Here is an 18,062-nt window from a genome sequence, read left to right as displayed (position 1 = left end):
GTAGATCAGGTGCATAAGTCAGGGGTAAACACAGGATAGTAGGGTGGGGGAATGGGTCTGGATGGGTTATTCTTCAGACGGTTGGTTTGTGCCGAAGGGTCTGTTTCCACACTGTAGGGATTCTGTGATTTTTGGGATTTGACGTTTGGAATCGTAGGTTTTGAGGAGGAGCCAGTCACCTCCTGCTGGTCGTCTGGAATACAGCAACCGACCTACATTCACAGAAAACCCCGAACACAGTGAGATGGTCATATGGGCCACTCCAGGGAAGGCCATCAAACTGACCTTGACACCAAGCAGCAGAAGGTCAGAACTGGAGAGCAGGTCCTTGGAGAGAATTTAGGGAAGGTGGAAGAGAAGGTCAAGGAGCAGCTGGGAACATACAGAACGAGGGACAGCTTTACAAAGCTGAATACACTTCCCCAACAGAGCTGTTCCTCTGTGGGATTTCGAGGGATGCAGGAAAATAGTTGTACGATTTCTCCAGTGTTACCAGATTGGATTAGGTCCCCATTGCCTTAATGGCTAAGTTGCTCGTCATCCCTGAGTACAGAATACAAGACCGACCCTCAGACAATACTCCCTCAGGACCGACCCTCGGACAGTGCAGTATTCCCTCAGGACCGACCCTCGGACAGTGCAGTATTCCCTCAGGACCGACCCTCGGACAGTGCAGTATTCCCTCAGGACCGACCCTTGGACAGTGCAGTATTCCCTCAGCAATGACCCTCTGACAGTGCCTGTTCCCCCAGTACTGACCCTCTGACAGTGCCTGTTCCCTCAGTACTCGCCCTCTGACTGTACTCCCTCGGCAGTGACCCTCGGACAGTGTAGTATTCCCTCAGTACTGACCCTCTGACAGTGCCTGTTCCCCCAGTACTCACCCTCTGACAGTACTCCCTCAGCAGTGACCCTCTGACAGTGCCTGTTCCCTCAGTATTCACCCTCTGACAGTACTCCCTCAGCAATGACCCTCTGACAGTGCCTGTTCCCTCAGTACTCACCCTCTGACAGTACTCCCACAGCAATGACCCTCTGACAGTGCCTGTTCCCCCAGTACTGACCCTCTGACAGTACTCTCTCGGCAGTGACCCTCTGACAGTGTAGTATTCCCTCAGTACTGACCCTCTGATAGTGTCTTTTCCCTCAGTACTCACCCTCTGACAGTACTCCCTCGGCAGTGACCCTCTGACAGTGTAGTATTCCCTCAGTACTGACCCTCTGACAGTGCCTGTTCCCTCAGTACTCACCCTCTGACAGTACTCCCTCAGCAATGACCCTCTGACTGAGCCTGTTCCCTCAGTACTCACCCTCTGACAGTACTCCCTCAGCAGTGACCCTCTGACAGTGCCTGTTCCCTCAGTACTCAACCTCTGACAGTACTCCCACAGCAATGACCCTCTGACAGTGCCTGTTCCCTCAGTACTGACCCTCTGACAGTACTCCCTCGGCAGTGACCCTCTGACAGTGTAGTATTCCCTCAGTACTGACCCTCTGATAGTGTCTGTTCCCTCAGTACTCACCCTCTGACAGTACTCCCTCAGCATTGACCCTCTGACAGTGTAGTATTCCCTCAGTACTGACCCTCTGACAGTGCCTGTTCCCTCAGTACTCACCCTCTGACCGTACTCCCTCGGCAGTGACCCTCTGACAGTGCCTGTTCCCCCAGTACTGACCCTCTGACAGTACTCCCTCAGCAGTGACCCTCTGACAGTGCCTGTTCCCTCAGTACTCACCATCTGACAGTACTCCCTCAGCAGTGACCCTCTGACAGTGCCTGTTCCCTCAGTACTCACCCTCTGACAGTACTCCCTCGGCAGTGACCCTCTGACAGTGTAGTATTCCCTCAGTACTGACCCTCTGACAGTGCCTGTTCCCTCAGTACTCACCCTCTGACAGTACTCCCTCGGCAGTGACCCTCTGACAGTGTAGTATTCCCTCAGTATTGACCCTCTGACAGTGCAGTATTCCCTCAGTACTGACCCTTTGACAGTACTCCCTCAGCAGTGACCCTCTGACAGTGCCTGTTCCCTCAGTACTGACCCTCTGACACTACTCCCTCGGCAGTGACCCTCTGACAGTGCAGTATTCCTGCAGCGTTGACCCTCCGACTGTGCGGTGCTCCCTCAGCACTGATCCTGAGACAATGTCCCTCTCCTTCGGTACCCACTCTGGCTTGCCCGCTGTGCTCAGGCTCTCAGTCAGAATGTGTGTGCATCGGAAACAGACCTTTCCAGCTGGGCTGTGAATGAGCCAGGAGGCATCACAAAACTTGCATTTTGCGCAAGGTGTCGATGTCTTTTCTGTGGTGAAGGTTTTATTTTCCCACCCTGTCTCAGCTTGAGTGACATCTTGAGCCAGAGCCTTCCTGTCGATCACAAACTGCTTACTACGCACACGACTATTTCTGGGAAACATCACAAACTAATCCATAAAACCATAGGACACAAGAGCTTTCCCGATCAAGGTGTTACAATGGCAGTTCTCCAATCCTCTTGAACTTCTTTAGGATTCCTGGGAAATTCCTACCACTATCTCCGTCACCACCTCCTTTAGTATCCTAAGATGCATCCCATCAGGCCCAGGAGACTTATGGGTCTTCAGCCCCTCACTCCGTTTCCCTCGCACTTTGTCACGAGTCATAATTATTGTATTTATTTCCTCTGCTTAAGCCTCTCAAATATTTCGTAATTTTGGAATGCTGTTCGTGTCTTTTACTGTGAAGATCAATGTAACGTCTTTATTCAGCTTTTCTGCCATGTCGTGTTTCACCGTTATTATTTAGACTGGGTTCCCTACAGTGTGGAAACAGGCCCTTCGGCCCAACAGGTCCACACTGACCTTCCGCAGAGTAACCCACCCATTTCCCACTGACTAATGCACCTAACACTTTGGGCAATTTAGCATGGCCAATCCACCCTAACCTACACATCCCTGAACACTATGGGCAATTTAGCACGGCCATTCCACTCTAACCTACACATCACTGAACACTATGGGACAATTTAGTATGGCCAATCCACCCTAACCCACACATCCCTGAACACTATGGGGTAATTTAGCATGACCAATCCACCCTAACCTACACATCCCTGAACACTAAGGGACAATTTAGTATGGCCAATCCACCCTAACCCACACATCCCTGAACCTATGGGGCAATTTAGCATGGCCAACCCACCCTAACCTACACATCCCTGAACACTATGGGGCAATTTAGCATGGCCAACCCACCCTAACCCACACATCCCTGAACACTATGGGGCAATTTCCCATGGCCAATCCACCCGAACCTGCACATCCCTGAACACTATGGGGCAATTTAGCATTGCCAATCCACCCTAACCTACACATCCCTGAACACTATGGGCAATTTAGCACGGCTAATCCACCCTAACATGTACATCCCTGAACACTATGGAACAATTTAGCATGGCCAATCCACCTTAACCTGCACATCCCTGAACACTGCGGTGTAATCTAGCACGGCTAATCCACCCTAACCTACACATCCCTGAACACTATGGGGTAATTTAGCATGGCCAATCCACCCTAACATGTACAGCCCTGAACACTATGGAACAATTTAGCACGGCCAATCCACCCTAACCTGCACATCTCTGAACACTATGGGGCAATTTAGCATGGCCAATCCACCCTAACCCACACATCCCTGAACACTATGGGGTAATTTAGCATGGCCAAATCACCCTTATCTGCACATCTTTGGACTGTGGGAGGAAACCGGAGCACCCAGAGGAAACCCACGCAGACACGGGGAGAATGTGCAAACTCCACACAGACAGTTGCCCGAGGCTGGAATCGAACCTGGGTCCTTGGTGCTGGGAGGCAGCTGTGCTAATCACTGAGCCACCGTGCCGCCCCTTTAGACCCAATGTTCCCACACAGGATCGGGCAGGGGAACTGTCGCATGTGAGGTGAACGTGATAGCCACTACACTATGGGAACTGCATGTTCATCCATCTTTGCTTTCTTGATTTCTTTCAGGGTTCCTGAGCACTGGAGACATGGCCGCCAAGGGTAATTATGGCCTCCTGGATCAGATTCAGGCGCTACGGTGGCTCAGTGAGAACATTGGCTTTTTTGGTGGTGACCCCATGAGAATCACTGTGTTTGGATCGGGTGCCGGGGCCTCCTGCGTTAATCTCCTGATCCTCTCTCACCATTCTGAAGGTAACCGTTGGAGCAATTCAACAAAAGGTATTCAGCCGGCACAAACCATTTGACAATTTTGGTGTCTGCATGCTGCTGTTGTAACTTCCAAAGGGGGAAAAGAAACTGAACCCTGGTTAAAAAAAAGACAAAATGGAGGATGAGGTCAAAGGTCACTCGTTGTGCGGGTCAGCTCCCTATTGGTCTCCCCAGTACATTCCATCACTTGCTTGATCCCATCCCCCTTGTCCCTCCCCATCGCTATCCCGGCCCACATGGGCATGGAGCCTGTTCCTGTTTGTTCCCCGTGTCTGCAATGTTCAAACAAACATACTGTTTGGTCTGACTGACTTGGCCTATTAGGGATCTGTTTTGGAAAGATTTCCCCTCGACAACAGGGCACCTGCTTGTCCTTCCCAGGTCCATCAGCGGGATATTGGTCTGGTCACTTCAGTCAGGCCTTTCTGGTCAAGGCCTGTGTCAGGATCGAACATTGACATCCTGTGGCCCTGGGCATTGTCATGGCTTCTCTTTCACTCCTAGAAATGACTTTCTCCTGCCTGTGCAGAGCTGCCGTTGATAGATTGGGACATTTGATTCTGAGTGATTGGGTTTAATTCCAAAATTCCAAACTTCCCAATTGAGTGGGCTCCGTGATCTTTCTGTGAGGACCTGGTATAGTGGCACTTCCTCACTGTAAGCTTCAGTAACTATTTCCCGGCATTAGATGATGCAATGGAAAGTTCACTGGAAGTTGGGTGCCTTTGTTCCTCAAAAGCAATTGCAAAGAGTGAAGGCACCATCATGTGGGGCAGAGGAATTGTGATGTTGCCCTAGCAACAGACATTCTCCTGTTCCTATGTCACCAGTCTAGCAACAGGAGTTGTCCAATTGTGATGTCATCCCCATAGCAACAGGGGCTGGCCTGTTGTGATGTCATTGGTCTTGCAACAGGAGTTGTCCAATTGCGATGTCATCACCATAGCAACAGGGGCTGGCCTGTTGTGATGTCATTGGTCTTGCAACAGGAGTTGTCCAATTGCGATGTCATCACCATAGCAACAGGGGTTGTTCTGTTGTGATGTCATTGGCCCAGCAACAGGAGTTGTCCAATTATGATGTCATCACCATAGCAACAGGGGTTGTTCTGTTGTGATGTCATTGGCCCAGCAACAGGAGTTGTCCAATTTTGATGTGTCACCAGCCCAGCAACTAGGCTTTTCCCTGTTGTGGTGTCACTGTCCTAGCAACAGGGTTATCCTGCTGTGATGCTTTTCCCTTAGCAACAGGGATCACCCTTGTTGCGGTGTCATCGCTGTAGCGACAGCAGTCAGGATGGTTTCACCATCACATATGCTCCCGCCTCCATTTCCCCCTTTGACTGTCTGATATTATCAGTCCCTCCCACCGCATTCTTGAATGCTCTCCTCAGGAGCTGCTACCTTCAAAAGGAAAGTATCCGTGCACCAGGGTGGCACAATGCTGCCCATCATGGAGGCAAATTACCGTTGGTGCCCAAACCAGGAGAGATGCCAATCCACCCAATCCAGGTGGGGGTCTGGAGGTGGAGGAGAGCACTGACTGTGGTTGGTACAGGCCTCACTTGGAAACCTGGCCAAACCAGACAACCCACTCACTCCACTCCTCAGGTGAGTAGTGGAACAGTTAATGGTGTTTCATGGCATGGTTTGGTGACGGAGGAGGGCAGTAGGGTAGGGGAGATGGCGCTGTCCAGTGCAGCTAAATAAACAGACCCTCACCAAAGAGATAGGCCTAGATTCCTACAAAACTGCGCAGATCCACATCTGGGGTTGGGGGAGGGGGTGGGTGGGGAGGTGAGCAGGCCTTAGCAACGAGTGACCTTTAACCTCAGCCGCTATTATAACTAAGGTTGAGTGACCCTTTAAGACGACAAGACATACACATTGGACCACGCGAGATATTTCTGAGGGAACAAATTAATTTTTTTTGAACCTTAATTCCATCAGATGGCTTTCTTAATTCACAAAAACAAAAGAACATCCACGCCACGAGCTGTCAGGCGATGAGTTGCCTGCTCGTTCCAGGCCGTTTCTCCCTTTGGCTTTGCGAGAAACGGAAGATTTTTTTTTTGTGCGTCATGAGCAATGCGGGCGGGGGGGTGGGGGAGAAGAGTGCGGGTGGGGAGGGGGTGGGGAGGTGAGAACAAAAGAAACGATTAAACAAAAGAAAGAAAGACAACCCCCCCGCCCCTCCCCCCCCCCCCCTCCCCCCCCAATCCTACACACCAAAACGTTCTTGCACTTTTGGTAATCCATGTAAGAGACGGTTTGGGCAGCCTGTGAAATGAAAAGCCAATAAAACCAAAACAAAAAAAAACAGGCAAAATTAGAGACCAGCTGCTTTGGGCTAACATGCTGGTGTCTGTCACCCCGCCACCCCCCTGGAAAAATATAGTCAGCAGCGAATCACAGCGATTAAAACGAGAAATAAAGTAAAATCCCTCTGCCAAAGTACTGCCTGACTATTCTTCCTGTCTCGGATCTGTGCAACAGAGGGCTGGACCACGTACCAGGCAATGCTTTCTGTGTGTTGCGAAGGGCAGAGTAGAGGTTAGATAAACCAAGAAGCTTAGGAACCAGGGGGGAGGTGAATCGGTCCCCCTCCAGTCAGCTTTGTCGTTCAAATGAGCATGGCTGATGGTGCACCTCACTGCCCTGTTCCGACTCCCCTCCCTTCCATACCCTTTGTTCCCTTTAGCCATATCGACCAAGTCTTCAAAATAAAGAAGAAAGAAAATTCACAGCCCAGGGACACGCCCTTCGGCCCTCCAAACCTGAGCCAATCCAAATCCACTGTCTAAACCTGTCGCCCAATTCCTAAGCATCTGTATCCCTCTGCTCCCCACCGACTCATGCATCTGTCCAGACACATCTTAAATGAATCTACCGTGCCTGCCTCTACCACCTCTGCTGGCAACGTGTTCCAAACGCCCACCACCCTCTGTGTGAAGTACTTGCTGCATGTATCCCCCTCAAACTTTTCACCTCTCGCCTTGAAAGCGTGACCTCTCGTTATTGAATCCCTCATCCTGGGAAAAAGCTTGTCTCTATCCACCCTGTCTCTACCCTTCATGATTTTGTAAACCTCAATCAGGTCCCCCCTCATTGTTTCACCCTCAGTCACTTCCTATGGTAGAGAATTCCACAGGCTGGGTGCTGACCCCGTCTCAGTCCCAGTCTTGGTGGGGTCAGCCGAACATTTTGACCCAGGATGAAGTGCCCCTTCTGTGTTGTTCTACGCTATGACTCTCTTTGTAACTCTAAGTGATCCACGCCTCACCCTGAGTCTATGACCTCCCCCAGCTCTGTGCTCCCTGGTTAGCGAGACTAATCTTTCTCCATTGATCCAGTCTGAGAATTTTGTAGGTTTCTCTGCGATCTCCCTGATTCTTCTCAACTCCAGTGAATGTAATCCAAACCGATCCAATCTCTCTTCATAAACTGCACTACCCGCGTGGTGTTCCTCAGCTCAGGGGGTTTACTTAAACCTGTTGGAGTATATCCTGGAGCCGTGAGATGCTTGACTTTCTCCATCCCAGTCCAATACTGGCAACTCCACATCGTTCCTGCGTTTAGCCAGCCTAATCCTGTGAGAATTTTGTAAAAGCCTACACGTTGATTCCAAAACTGGACATTTTTGCAAAAGCACATGGAACTCCAACCTGATCAACCCAGGGGAGAACCCAGTAAATGCCGAAAGAAAGTGCTGATTGGATTGGGTGCAGTGGTGACCTCCATTTTGAGGAACACGAGATGAGGTGGCCAAGGATGTGCCTGTCGCGATTGGGACCAAGGTGGACCTTGGGCCAATCAGGAACAAGTTCCTACTGGTCCCAATCACTGCATTGCCCACTCCTCAGTTTTGTTGGCGTTTTCTCAAATGATTCCCCACAGGTTCGGTGACAACATGGACGTTTAAAGACAAGCCGTCCAAATACTATCACCGCTCCCCTGGCTCCACAGCCCCCGAAGCGGGAAAATCTACACAGACAGCAGCCAATTGGAAAGCAAATGTCACACACTCCTCACCCAATCCCGGGTTATCGCCCCAGCAGGCCCAGCCTTGCAAGGGTACCCTGGGAATAGATGCCAATACTTACAGGGGGGCCCCAAGGAGGGCACTGCATCATGGGATTAGCAGTGGTTCACGGTTGGCTGAGTGTGTAGGGTACGCAGGAAGTTGCCAGTGGAGAAAGCATCAGGAGGAAGGGGCCCTGCGAGTGTGTGTCAGTGTTTACAGGGATTGTTGGGGGGGCGAGGGGGGATGTTGGTGTCAGTATTTACAGGAGGACATTGGAGATGCAAGGGTTGACCTGGTGGGGGTACAGTATTTACAGAGGGTCCCTAGGGAGAGTGTAACAGTATTTACAGATGATCCCTGTGGCCAGTGTGACATTATTTTCAGGGGGTCCCTGGGGAGAGTGTGACAGTATTTACAGAGGGTCCCTGAGGAGAGTGTGACAGTATTTACAGAGGGTCCCTGGGGAGAGTGTGACAGTATTTACAGAGGGTCCCTGGGGAGAGTGTGACAGAATTTACAGAGGGTCCCTGGAGAGAGTGTGACAGTATTTACAGAGGGTCCCCAAGGAGAGTGTGACAGAATTTACAGAGGGTCCCTGGAGAGAGTGTGACAGTATTTACAGAGGATCCCCAAGGAGAGTGTGACAGAATTTACAGAGGGTCCCTGGAGAGAGTGTGACAGTATTTACAGAGGGTCCCCAAGGAGAGTGTGACAGAATTTACAGAGGGTCCCTGGAGAGAGTGTGACAGTGTTTACAGAGGGTCCCCAAGGAGAGTGTGACAGAATTTACAGAGGGTCCCTGGGGAGAGTGTGACAGTATTTACAGAGGCTACCTGGGGAGAGTGTGACAGTATTTACAGAAGGTCCCTGGGGAGAGTGTGACAGTATTTACAGAGGGTCACTGGGGAGAGTGTGACAGTATTTATAGAGGGTCACTGGGGAGAGTGTGACAGTATTTACAGAGGGTCCCTGGGGAGAGTGTTACATTTTTTACAGAGTGTCTTTGACGTGAGTGTGACAGTATTAACAGTGGGTCCCTGGGGAGAGGGTGACATATTTACAGATGGTCCCTGTGGAGAGGGTGAAAGTGTTTAAAGAGGGTCCCTGTGGACAGTGTGGCAGTATTTACAGGAGGTCCCGGGGAGAGTGTGACAGTATTTACAGAAGGTCCCTGGGAAGAGTGTGACAGTATTTACAGAGGGTCCCTGGGGAGAGTGTAACAGTATTTACAGAGGGTCCCTGGGGAGAGTGTAACAGTATTTACAGAGGGACCCTGGGGAGAGTGTGACAGTATTTACAGAGGGTCCCTGGGAAGAGTGTGACAGTATTTACAGAGGGTCCCTGGGGAGAGTGTAACAGTATTTACAGAGGGTCCCTGGGGAGAGTGTAACAGTATTTACAGAGGGTCCCTGGGAGAGTGTGACAGTATTTACAGAAGGTCCCTGGGGAGAGTGTGACATTATTTACAGAGGGTCCCTGGGAAGAGTGTAACAGTATTTACAGAGGGTCCCTGGGAGAGTGTGACAGTATTTACAGAAGGTCCCTGGGGAGAGTGTGACATTATTTACAGAGGGTCCCTGGGAAGAGTGTGACAGTATTTACAGAGGGTCCCTGGGGAGAGTGTAACAGTATTTACAGAGGGTCCCTGGGAGAGTGTGACAGTATTTACAGAGGGTCCCCAAGGAGAGTGTGACAGAATTTACAGAGGGTCCCTGGAGAGAGTGTGACAGTATTTACAGAGGGTCCCCAAGGAGAGTGTGACAGAATTTACAGAGGGTCCCTGGAGAGAGTGTGACAGTATTTACAGAGGGTCCCCAAGGAGAGTGTGACAGAATTTACAGAGGATCCCTGGAGAGAGTGTGACAGTGTTTACAGAGGGTCCCCAAGGAGAGTGTGACAGTATTTACAGAGGGTCCCTGGGGAGAGTGTGACAGTATTTACAGAGGGTCCCTGGGGAGAAGGTGACATATATACAGACGGTCCCTGTGGAGAGGGTGAAAGTGTTTAAAGAGGGTCCCTGTGGACAGTGTGGCAGTATTTACAGAAGGTCCCGGGGAGAGTGTGACAGTATTTACAGAGGGTCACTGGGGAGAGTGTGACAGTATTTACAGAGGGTCCCTGGGAAGAGTGTGACAGTATTTACAGAGGGTCCCTGGGAGAGTGTGACAGTATTTACAGAAGGTCACTGGGGAGAGTGTGACAGTATTTACAGAGGATCACTGGGGAGAGTGTAACAGTATTTACAGAGGGTCCCTGGGGAGAGTGTGACAGTATTTTCAGGGATTGCTGGAAAGAGTCTGAAACTATTACAGAGGGTCCCTGGCGAGAGTGGAACAGTTTTTACAGGGGGTCCCCTGTGGGAATGTGCCAATATTTTCTGGGTTCCCCAGGGGGAATGTGTCAGTATTTACAGGGGGTCCCCAGTCGGAATGTGCCAGTATTTACTGGTGAACCCCAGTGGGAATGTGTCAGTATTTACAGGTGGTCTCCAGTGGGAATATTTCAGTATTTACAGGGGATGCCCTGTGCGAATGTGTCAGTATTTACAGGGGGTCCCCAGTGCAAATTTGTCCATATTTGCAGTCGGTCCCCAGTGGGAATGTGTCAGTATTTACAGGGAGTCCCCAGTGGGAATATGTCAGTATTTTCAGGGAGTCCCCAGTGGGAATGTGTCAGTGTTTACAGGGGGTCCCCAGTGGGAATGTGTCAGTATTTACAGGGGGTCCACAGAAGGAATGTGTCAGTATTTACAGGAGGATCCAGAGGGAATGTGTCAGTATTTACAGGGGGTCCACAGAAGGAATGTGTCAGTATTTACAGGAGGATCCAGAGGGAATGTGTCAGTATTTACAGGGGGTCCACAGAAGGAATGTGTCAGTATTTACAGGAGGATCCAGTGGGAATGTGTCAGTATTTACAGGAGGATCCAGTGGGAATGTGTCAGTATTTACAGAGTGTCCCCAGAAGGAATGTGTCAGTATTTACAGGAGGATCCATTGGGAATGTGTCAGTATTTACAGGAGGATCCAGTGGGAATGTGTCAGTATTTACAGGGGGACCCAGTGGGATTGTGTCAGTATTTACAGGTGGTCTCCAGTGGGAGTGTGTCAGTAGTTACAGGGTGTTCCCTAGTCGGATTATGTCATTATTGACAGGGAAACCCCAGTGGGAATGTGTCAGTATTTACAGGGAATTCCCAGTGTGAATGTGTCAGTATTTACAGGGTGTCCCCAGTGAAAATGTGACAGTATTTACAGGGAGTACCCAGTGGGAATATTTCAGTATTTAAAAGGGTGCCCATTGGGAATTTGTTAGTATTTACAGAGGGTTCCCAGAGGGAATGTATCAGTATTTACAGGGGGTCCCCAGAGGGAATATGTCAGTATATTCAGTGGGTCCCCAGTGGGAATGTGTCAGTATTTACAGGGGGTCCCCAGTGGGAATGTGTCAGTATTTACAGGGGGTCCCCAGTGGGAATGTGTCAGTATTTACACGGAGGCCCCAGTGGGAATGTGCCAGTATTTACAGCGGGTGCCCAAAGGGAATGTGTCAGTATTTACAGGGAGGCCCGAGTGGGTATGTGTCAGTATTTACAGGGAGGCCCCAGTGGGAATGTGTCAGTATTTACAGGGAGGCCCCAGTGGGAATGTGTCAGTATTTACAGGGGGTCCCCAGTGGGAATGTGTCAGTATTTACAGGGAGGCCCCAGTGGGAATGTGTCAGTATTTACAGGAAGGCCCTGTGGGAATGTGTCAGTATTTACAGGGGGTCCCCAGTGGGAATGTGTCAGTATTTACAGGGAGTTCCCAGTGGGAATGTGTCAGTATTTACAGGGAGGCCTCTATGGGAATGTGTCAGTATTTACAGGGGGTCCCCAGTGGGAATGTGTCAGTATTTACAGGGTGTCCCCAGTGGGAATGTGACAATATTTACAGAGGGTCCTTGGGGAGAGTGTGACAGTATTTACAGAAGGTCACTAGGGAGAGTGTAGCAGTGTTTACAGAGTGTGCCTGGGGACAGTGTGACAGTGTTTACAAAGGGTCCCTGAGAAGAGTCAGAAACTATTTACAGAGGGTTCCTGGGGAGAGTGGATCAGTATTTACAGGGTGTCCCCAGTGGGAATGTGACAGTATTTACTGTGGACCCCAGGGGGAATGTGTCAGTATTTACAGGGGATCCCCAGTGGGAATGTGTCAGTATTTACAGGGGGTCCCCAGTGGGAATATGTTAGTATTTACGGGTGGTCCCCTGTGGGAATGTGTCAGTATTTACAGGGGGTCCCTAGTGGGAATATTTCAGTATTTACAGGGAGTCCCCAGAGGGAATGTGTCAGTATTTACAGGGAGTCCCCAGTGGGAATGTGTCAGTATTTACAGGGGGACCGCAGTGGGAATGTGTCAGTATTTACAGGGGGTCCCCAGTGGGAATGTGTCAGTATTTACAGGTGGTCTCCGGTAGGAATGTGTCAGTATTTACTGGGAAACCCCAGTGGGAATGTGTCAGTATTTACAGGTGGTCTCCGGTGGGAATGTGTCAGTATTTACAGGGAGGCCCCAGTGGGAATGTGTCAGTATTTACAGGTGGTCTCCGGTGGGAATGTGTCAGTATTTACAGGGAGGCCCCAGTGGGAATGTGTCAGTATTTACAGGGAGGCCCCAGTGGGAATGTGTCAGTATTTACAGGGGACCCCAGTGGGAATGTGTCAGTATTTACAGGGAGACCCCAGTGGGAATGTGTCAGTACTTACAGTGAGACCCAAGTGGGAATGTGTCGGTATTTACAGGGGGTCCCCATTGGGAATGTGTCAGTATTTACAGGGTGTCCCCAGTGGGAATTTGTCAGTATTTACAGGGGGTCCCCAGTGGGAATGTGTCAGTATTTACAGGGGGTCCCCAGTGGGAATGTGTCAGTATTTACAGGGTGTCCCTAGTGGGAATGTGTCCATTGTTATAGTGGTGTCACCAGTGGGAATATGACAGTATTTACAGAGGGTCCATGGGGAGAGTGTGACAGTATATACAGGGGGTCTCTGGGGAGAGTGAGACGTATTTACAGAGGGTCCATGGGGAGTGTGTAACAGTATTTACAGAGGGTCCATGGGGAGAGTGTGACAGTATATACAGCGGGTCCCTGGGGAGAGTGAGACGTATTTACAGAGGGTCCATGGGGAGTGTGTGACAGTATTTACAGGGGGTCTCTGGGGAGATTGTAAAAGTATTTACACAGAATCCCTGGCGAACATCTGACAGTACTTACAAAGCGTCCTTGGTGGAACGTATGACAGTATTTACAGGAGGGTCCCTGGGGAGAGTGTGACAGTATTTACCTGAGGGTCCCTGGGGACAGTGTGCCAGTATTTACAGAGACTACCTGGGGAGAGTGAGACAGTATTTACAGGGGGTCCATGGGGAGAGCATGGAAGTATTTACAGGGGGTCTCTGGGGAGAGTGTGACAATATTTACAGAGGGTCCCTGGGGAGAGTGGATCAGTATTTGCAGGGGATTCCTGTGGAGAGTGTGACAGTACTTGCAGAGGGTCCTTGGGCAGAGTAAGACAGTATTTACAGAGGGTCACTGGGCAGAGTGTGACAGTACTACAAGGGGTCACTGGGGAGAGACAAACAGTATTTACTGAGGGTCCCTGGGGAGAGTGTGACAGTGTTTGCAGAGGGCCCCTGGGGACAGTGTGAGGCATTATTTACAAATGGTCCCTGGGGAGAGTGTGACAGTATTTACCGAGGGTCCCTGGGGAGAGTGTGACAGTATTTACAGAGGGTCCCTGAGAAGAGTCAGAAACTATTTACAGAGGGTTCCTGGGGAGAGTGGATCAGTATTTACAGGGGGTTCCCAACAGGAATGTGACAGTATTTACTGTGGACCCCAGGGGGAATGTGTCAGTATTTACAGGGGATCCCCAGTGGGAATGTGTCAGTATTTACAGGGGGTCCCCAGTGGGAATATGTTAGTATTTACGGGTGGTCCCCTGTGGGAATGTGTCAGTATTTACAGGGGGTCCCTAGTGGGAATATTTCAGTATTTACAGGGAGTCCCCAGAGGGAATGTGTCAGTATTTACAGGGGGTCCCTAGTGGGAATATTTCAGTATTTACAGGGAGTCCCCAGAGGGAATGTGTCAGTATTTACAGGGAGTCTCCAGTGGGAATGTGTCAGTATTTACAGGGGGACCGCAGTGGGAATGTGTCAGTATTTACAGGGGGTCCCCAGTGGGAATGTGTCAGTATTTACAGGTGGTCTCCGGTAGGAATGTGTCAGTATTTACTGGGAAACCCCAGTGGGAATGTGTCAGTATTTACAGGTGGTCTCCGGTGGGAATGTGTCAGTATTTACGGGGAGGCCCCAGTGGGAATGTGTCAGTATTTACAGGTGGTCTCCGGTGGGAATGTGTCAGTATTTACAGGGAGGCCCCAGTGGGAATGTGTCAGTATTTACAGGGAGGCCCCAGTGGGAAGGTGTCATTATTTACAGGGAGGCCCCAGTGGGAATGTGTCAGTATTTACAGGGGACCCCAGTGGGAATGTGTCAGTATTTACAGGGAGACCCCAGTGGGAATGTGTCAGTACTTACAGTGAGACCCAAGTGGGAATTTGTCAGTATTTACAGGGGGTCCCCAGTGGGAATGTGTCAGTATTTACAGGGGGTCCCCAGTGGGAATGTGTCAGTATTTACAGGGGGTCCCCAGTGGGAATGTGTCAGTATTTACAGGGTGTCCCTAGTGGGAATGTGTCCATTGTTATAGTGGTGTCACCAGTGGGAATATGACAGTATTTACAGAGGGTCCATGGGGAGAGTGTGACAGTATATACAGGGGGTCTCTGGGGAGAGTGAGACGTATTTACAGAGGGTCCATGGGGAGTGTGTGACAGTATTTACAGGGGGTCTCTGGGGAGATTGTAACAGTATTTACAGAGAATCCCTGGCGAACATCTGACAGTACCTACAAAGCGTCCCTGGGGGAATGTATGACAGTATTTACAGGAGGGTCCCTGTGGAGAGTGTGACAGTATTTACCTGAGGGTCCCTGGGGACAGTGTGCCAGTATTTACAGAGACTACCTGGGGAGAGTGAGACAGTATTTACAGGGGGTCCCTGGGGAGAGTGTGACAATATTTACAGAGGGTCCCTGGGGAGAGTGGATCAGTATTTGCAGGGGATTCCTGTGGAGAGTGTGACAGTACTTGCAGAGGGTCCTTGGGCAGAGTAAGACAGTATTTACAGAGGGTCACTGGGCAGAGTGTGACAGTACTACAAGGGGTCACTGGGGAGAGACAAACAATATTTACTGAGGGTCCCTGGGGAGAGTGTGACAGTGTTTGCAGAGGGCCCCTGGGGACAGTGTGAGGCATTATTTACAAATGGTCCCTGGGGAGAGTGTGACAGTATTTACCGAGGGTCCCTGGGGAGTGTGAGGCATTATTTACAAATGGTCCCTGGGAGAGTATGTCAGTATTTACAAATGGTCCCTGGGGAGAGTGTGTCAGTATTTCCAGAGAGTATCTGGGGAGAGTGAGACAGTAATTACAGGGGGTCCATGGGGAGTGTGTAACATTATTTACAGAGGGTCCCTGGGAGATTGTGACAGTATTTACAGGGGCTACTTGGGGATATTGTAACAGTATTTGCAGAGGGTCCCTGGGGATAGTGTAACAGTATTTACAAATGGTCCCTGGGAAAGTGTGACAATATTTACAGAGGGTCCCTGGGGAGAGTGTGATAGTATTTACAGAGGGTCCCTGGGGAGAGTGTAACAGTATTTACAGAGGGTCCCAAGTGGGAATGTTTCAGTATTTACAGGAAGGCCCTGTGGGAATGTGTCAGTATTTACAGGGGGTCCCCATTGGGAATGTGTCAGTATTCACTGGGGGGCCCCAGAGGGAACATGTCAGTATTTACAGCTTGTCCCCAGTGGGAATGTGTCAGTATTTACAAAGAGTTCCCACTGGGAATATTTCAGTATTTACAGGGGGTACCCAGTGGGAATGTGTCAGTATTTACAAAGAGTTCCCACTGGGAATATTTCAGTATTTACAGGGGGTACCCAGTGGGAATGTGTCAGTATTTACAGGGAGTCCCCAGTGGTAATAGTTCAGTATTTACAAGGGGTCCCCAAGGTAAATGTGTCAGTATTTCCAGGGTGTCCCCAGAGGGAATGTGTCAGTATTTACAAGGGGATCCCAGTGGGAATCTGTCAGTATTTACAGGGGGTCCCCAATGGGAATGTGTCAGTATTTACAGGGGGTCCCCAATGGGAATGTGTCAGTATTTACTGGGAGTCCCCAGAGGGAATGTGTCAGTATTTATAGGGAGTCCCCAGTCGGAATGTGTCAGTATTTACAAGGGGACCCCAGTGGGAATGTGTCAGTATTTACGAGGGGTCCCCAGTGGGAATGTGTCAGTATTTACAGGTGGTCTCCAGTGGGAATGTGTCAGTATTTACATGGGGACCCCAGTGGGAATGTGTCAGTATTTACGGGTGATCCCCAGTGGGAATGTGTCAGTATTTACAGGTGGTCTCCAGTGGGAATGTGTCAGTATTTAAAAGGGGACTCCAGGGGGAAATGTGTCAGTATTTACAAGGGGACAACAGTGGGAATGTGTCACTATTTACAAGGGGACCCCAGTGGGAATGTGTCAGTATTTACGGGTGATCCCCAGTGGGAATGTGTCAGTATTTATAGGGAGTCCCCAGTCGGAATGTGTCAGTATTTACAAGGGCACCCCAGTGGGAATGTGTCAGTATTTACGGGGGGTCCCCAGTGGGAATGTGTCAGTATTTACAGGTGGTCTCCAGTGGGAATGTGTCAGTATTTACAAGGGGACCCCAGTGGGAATGTGTCAGTATTTATGGGTGATCCCCAGTGGGAATGTGTCAGTATTTACAGGTGGTCTCCAGTGGGAATGTGTCAGTATTTACTGGTGAACCCCAGTGGGAATGTGTCAGTATTTACAGGTGGTCTCCAGTGGGAATATTTCAGTATTTACAGGGGATGCCCTGTGCGAATGTGTCAGTATTTACAGGGGGTCCCCAGTGCAAATTTGTCCATATTTGCAGTCGGTCCCCAGTGGGAATGTGTCAGTATTTACAGGGAGTCCCCAGTGGGAATATGTCAGTATTTTCAGGGAGTCCCCAGTGGGAATGTGTCAGTGTTTACAGGGGGTCCCCAGTGGGAATGTGTCAGTATTTACAGGGGGTCCCCAGTGGGAATGTGTCAGTATTTACGGGGGGTCCACAGTGGGAATGTGTCAGTATTTACAGGGAGTCCCCAGTGGGAATGTGTCAGTATTTACAGGGAGTCCCCAGTGGGAATATGTCAGTATTTTCAGTGAGGCCCCAGTTAGAATGTGTTAGTGTTTACAGGGGGTCCCCAGTGGGAATGTGTCAGTATTTACAGGGGATCCACAGAAGGAATGTGTCAGTATTTACAGGAGGATCCAGTGGGAATGTGTCAGTATTTACAGGAGGATCCAGTGGGAATGTGTCAGTATTTACAGAGTGTCCCCAGAAGGAATGTGTCAGTATTTACAGGAGGATCCATTGGGAATGTGTCAGTATTTACAGGAGGATCCAGTGGGAATGTGTCAGTATTTACAGGAGGATCCAGTGGGAATGTGTCAGTATTTACAGGGGGACCCAGTGGGATTGTGTCAGTATTTACAGGTGGTCTCCAGTGGGAGTGTGTCAGTAGTTACAGGGTGTTCCCTAGTCGGATTATGTCATTATTGACAGGGAAACCCCAGTGGGAATGTGTCAGTATTTACAGGGAGTTCCCAGTGTGAATGTGTCAGTATTTACAGGGTGTCCCCAGTGAA

General features: G+C 50.0%; 1 protein-coding gene across 1 annotated transcript in view; it reads left to right on the top strand.

Moving 5' to 3' along the window:
- The window catches only part of LOC122544416 (neuroligin-2-like), a 333,176-nt gene that overhangs the window by 267,074 nt on the left and 48,040 nt on the right, over nt 1-18,062 (top strand). The window contains 1 exon segment of the mRNA XM_087982876.1: nt 4,009-4,194. Coding sequence (XP_087839002.1) covers nt 4,009-4,194 — 186 coding nt within the window.

This window comes from Chiloscyllium plagiosum, unplaced genomic scaffold (assembly GCF_037043375.1).
Source record: "Chiloscyllium plagiosum isolate Xiang-an unplaced genomic scaffold, Cpla_swu_hap1 HiC_scaffold_44, whole genome shotgun sequence".
In the NCBI taxonomy this organism is placed as follows: domain Eukaryota; kingdom Metazoa; phylum Chordata; class Chondrichthyes; order Orectolobiformes; family Hemiscylliidae; genus Chiloscyllium; species Chiloscyllium plagiosum.
Note: the sequence above shows the minus strand (reverse complement) of the source record. Positions and strands in the feature narration are given on the sequence as shown.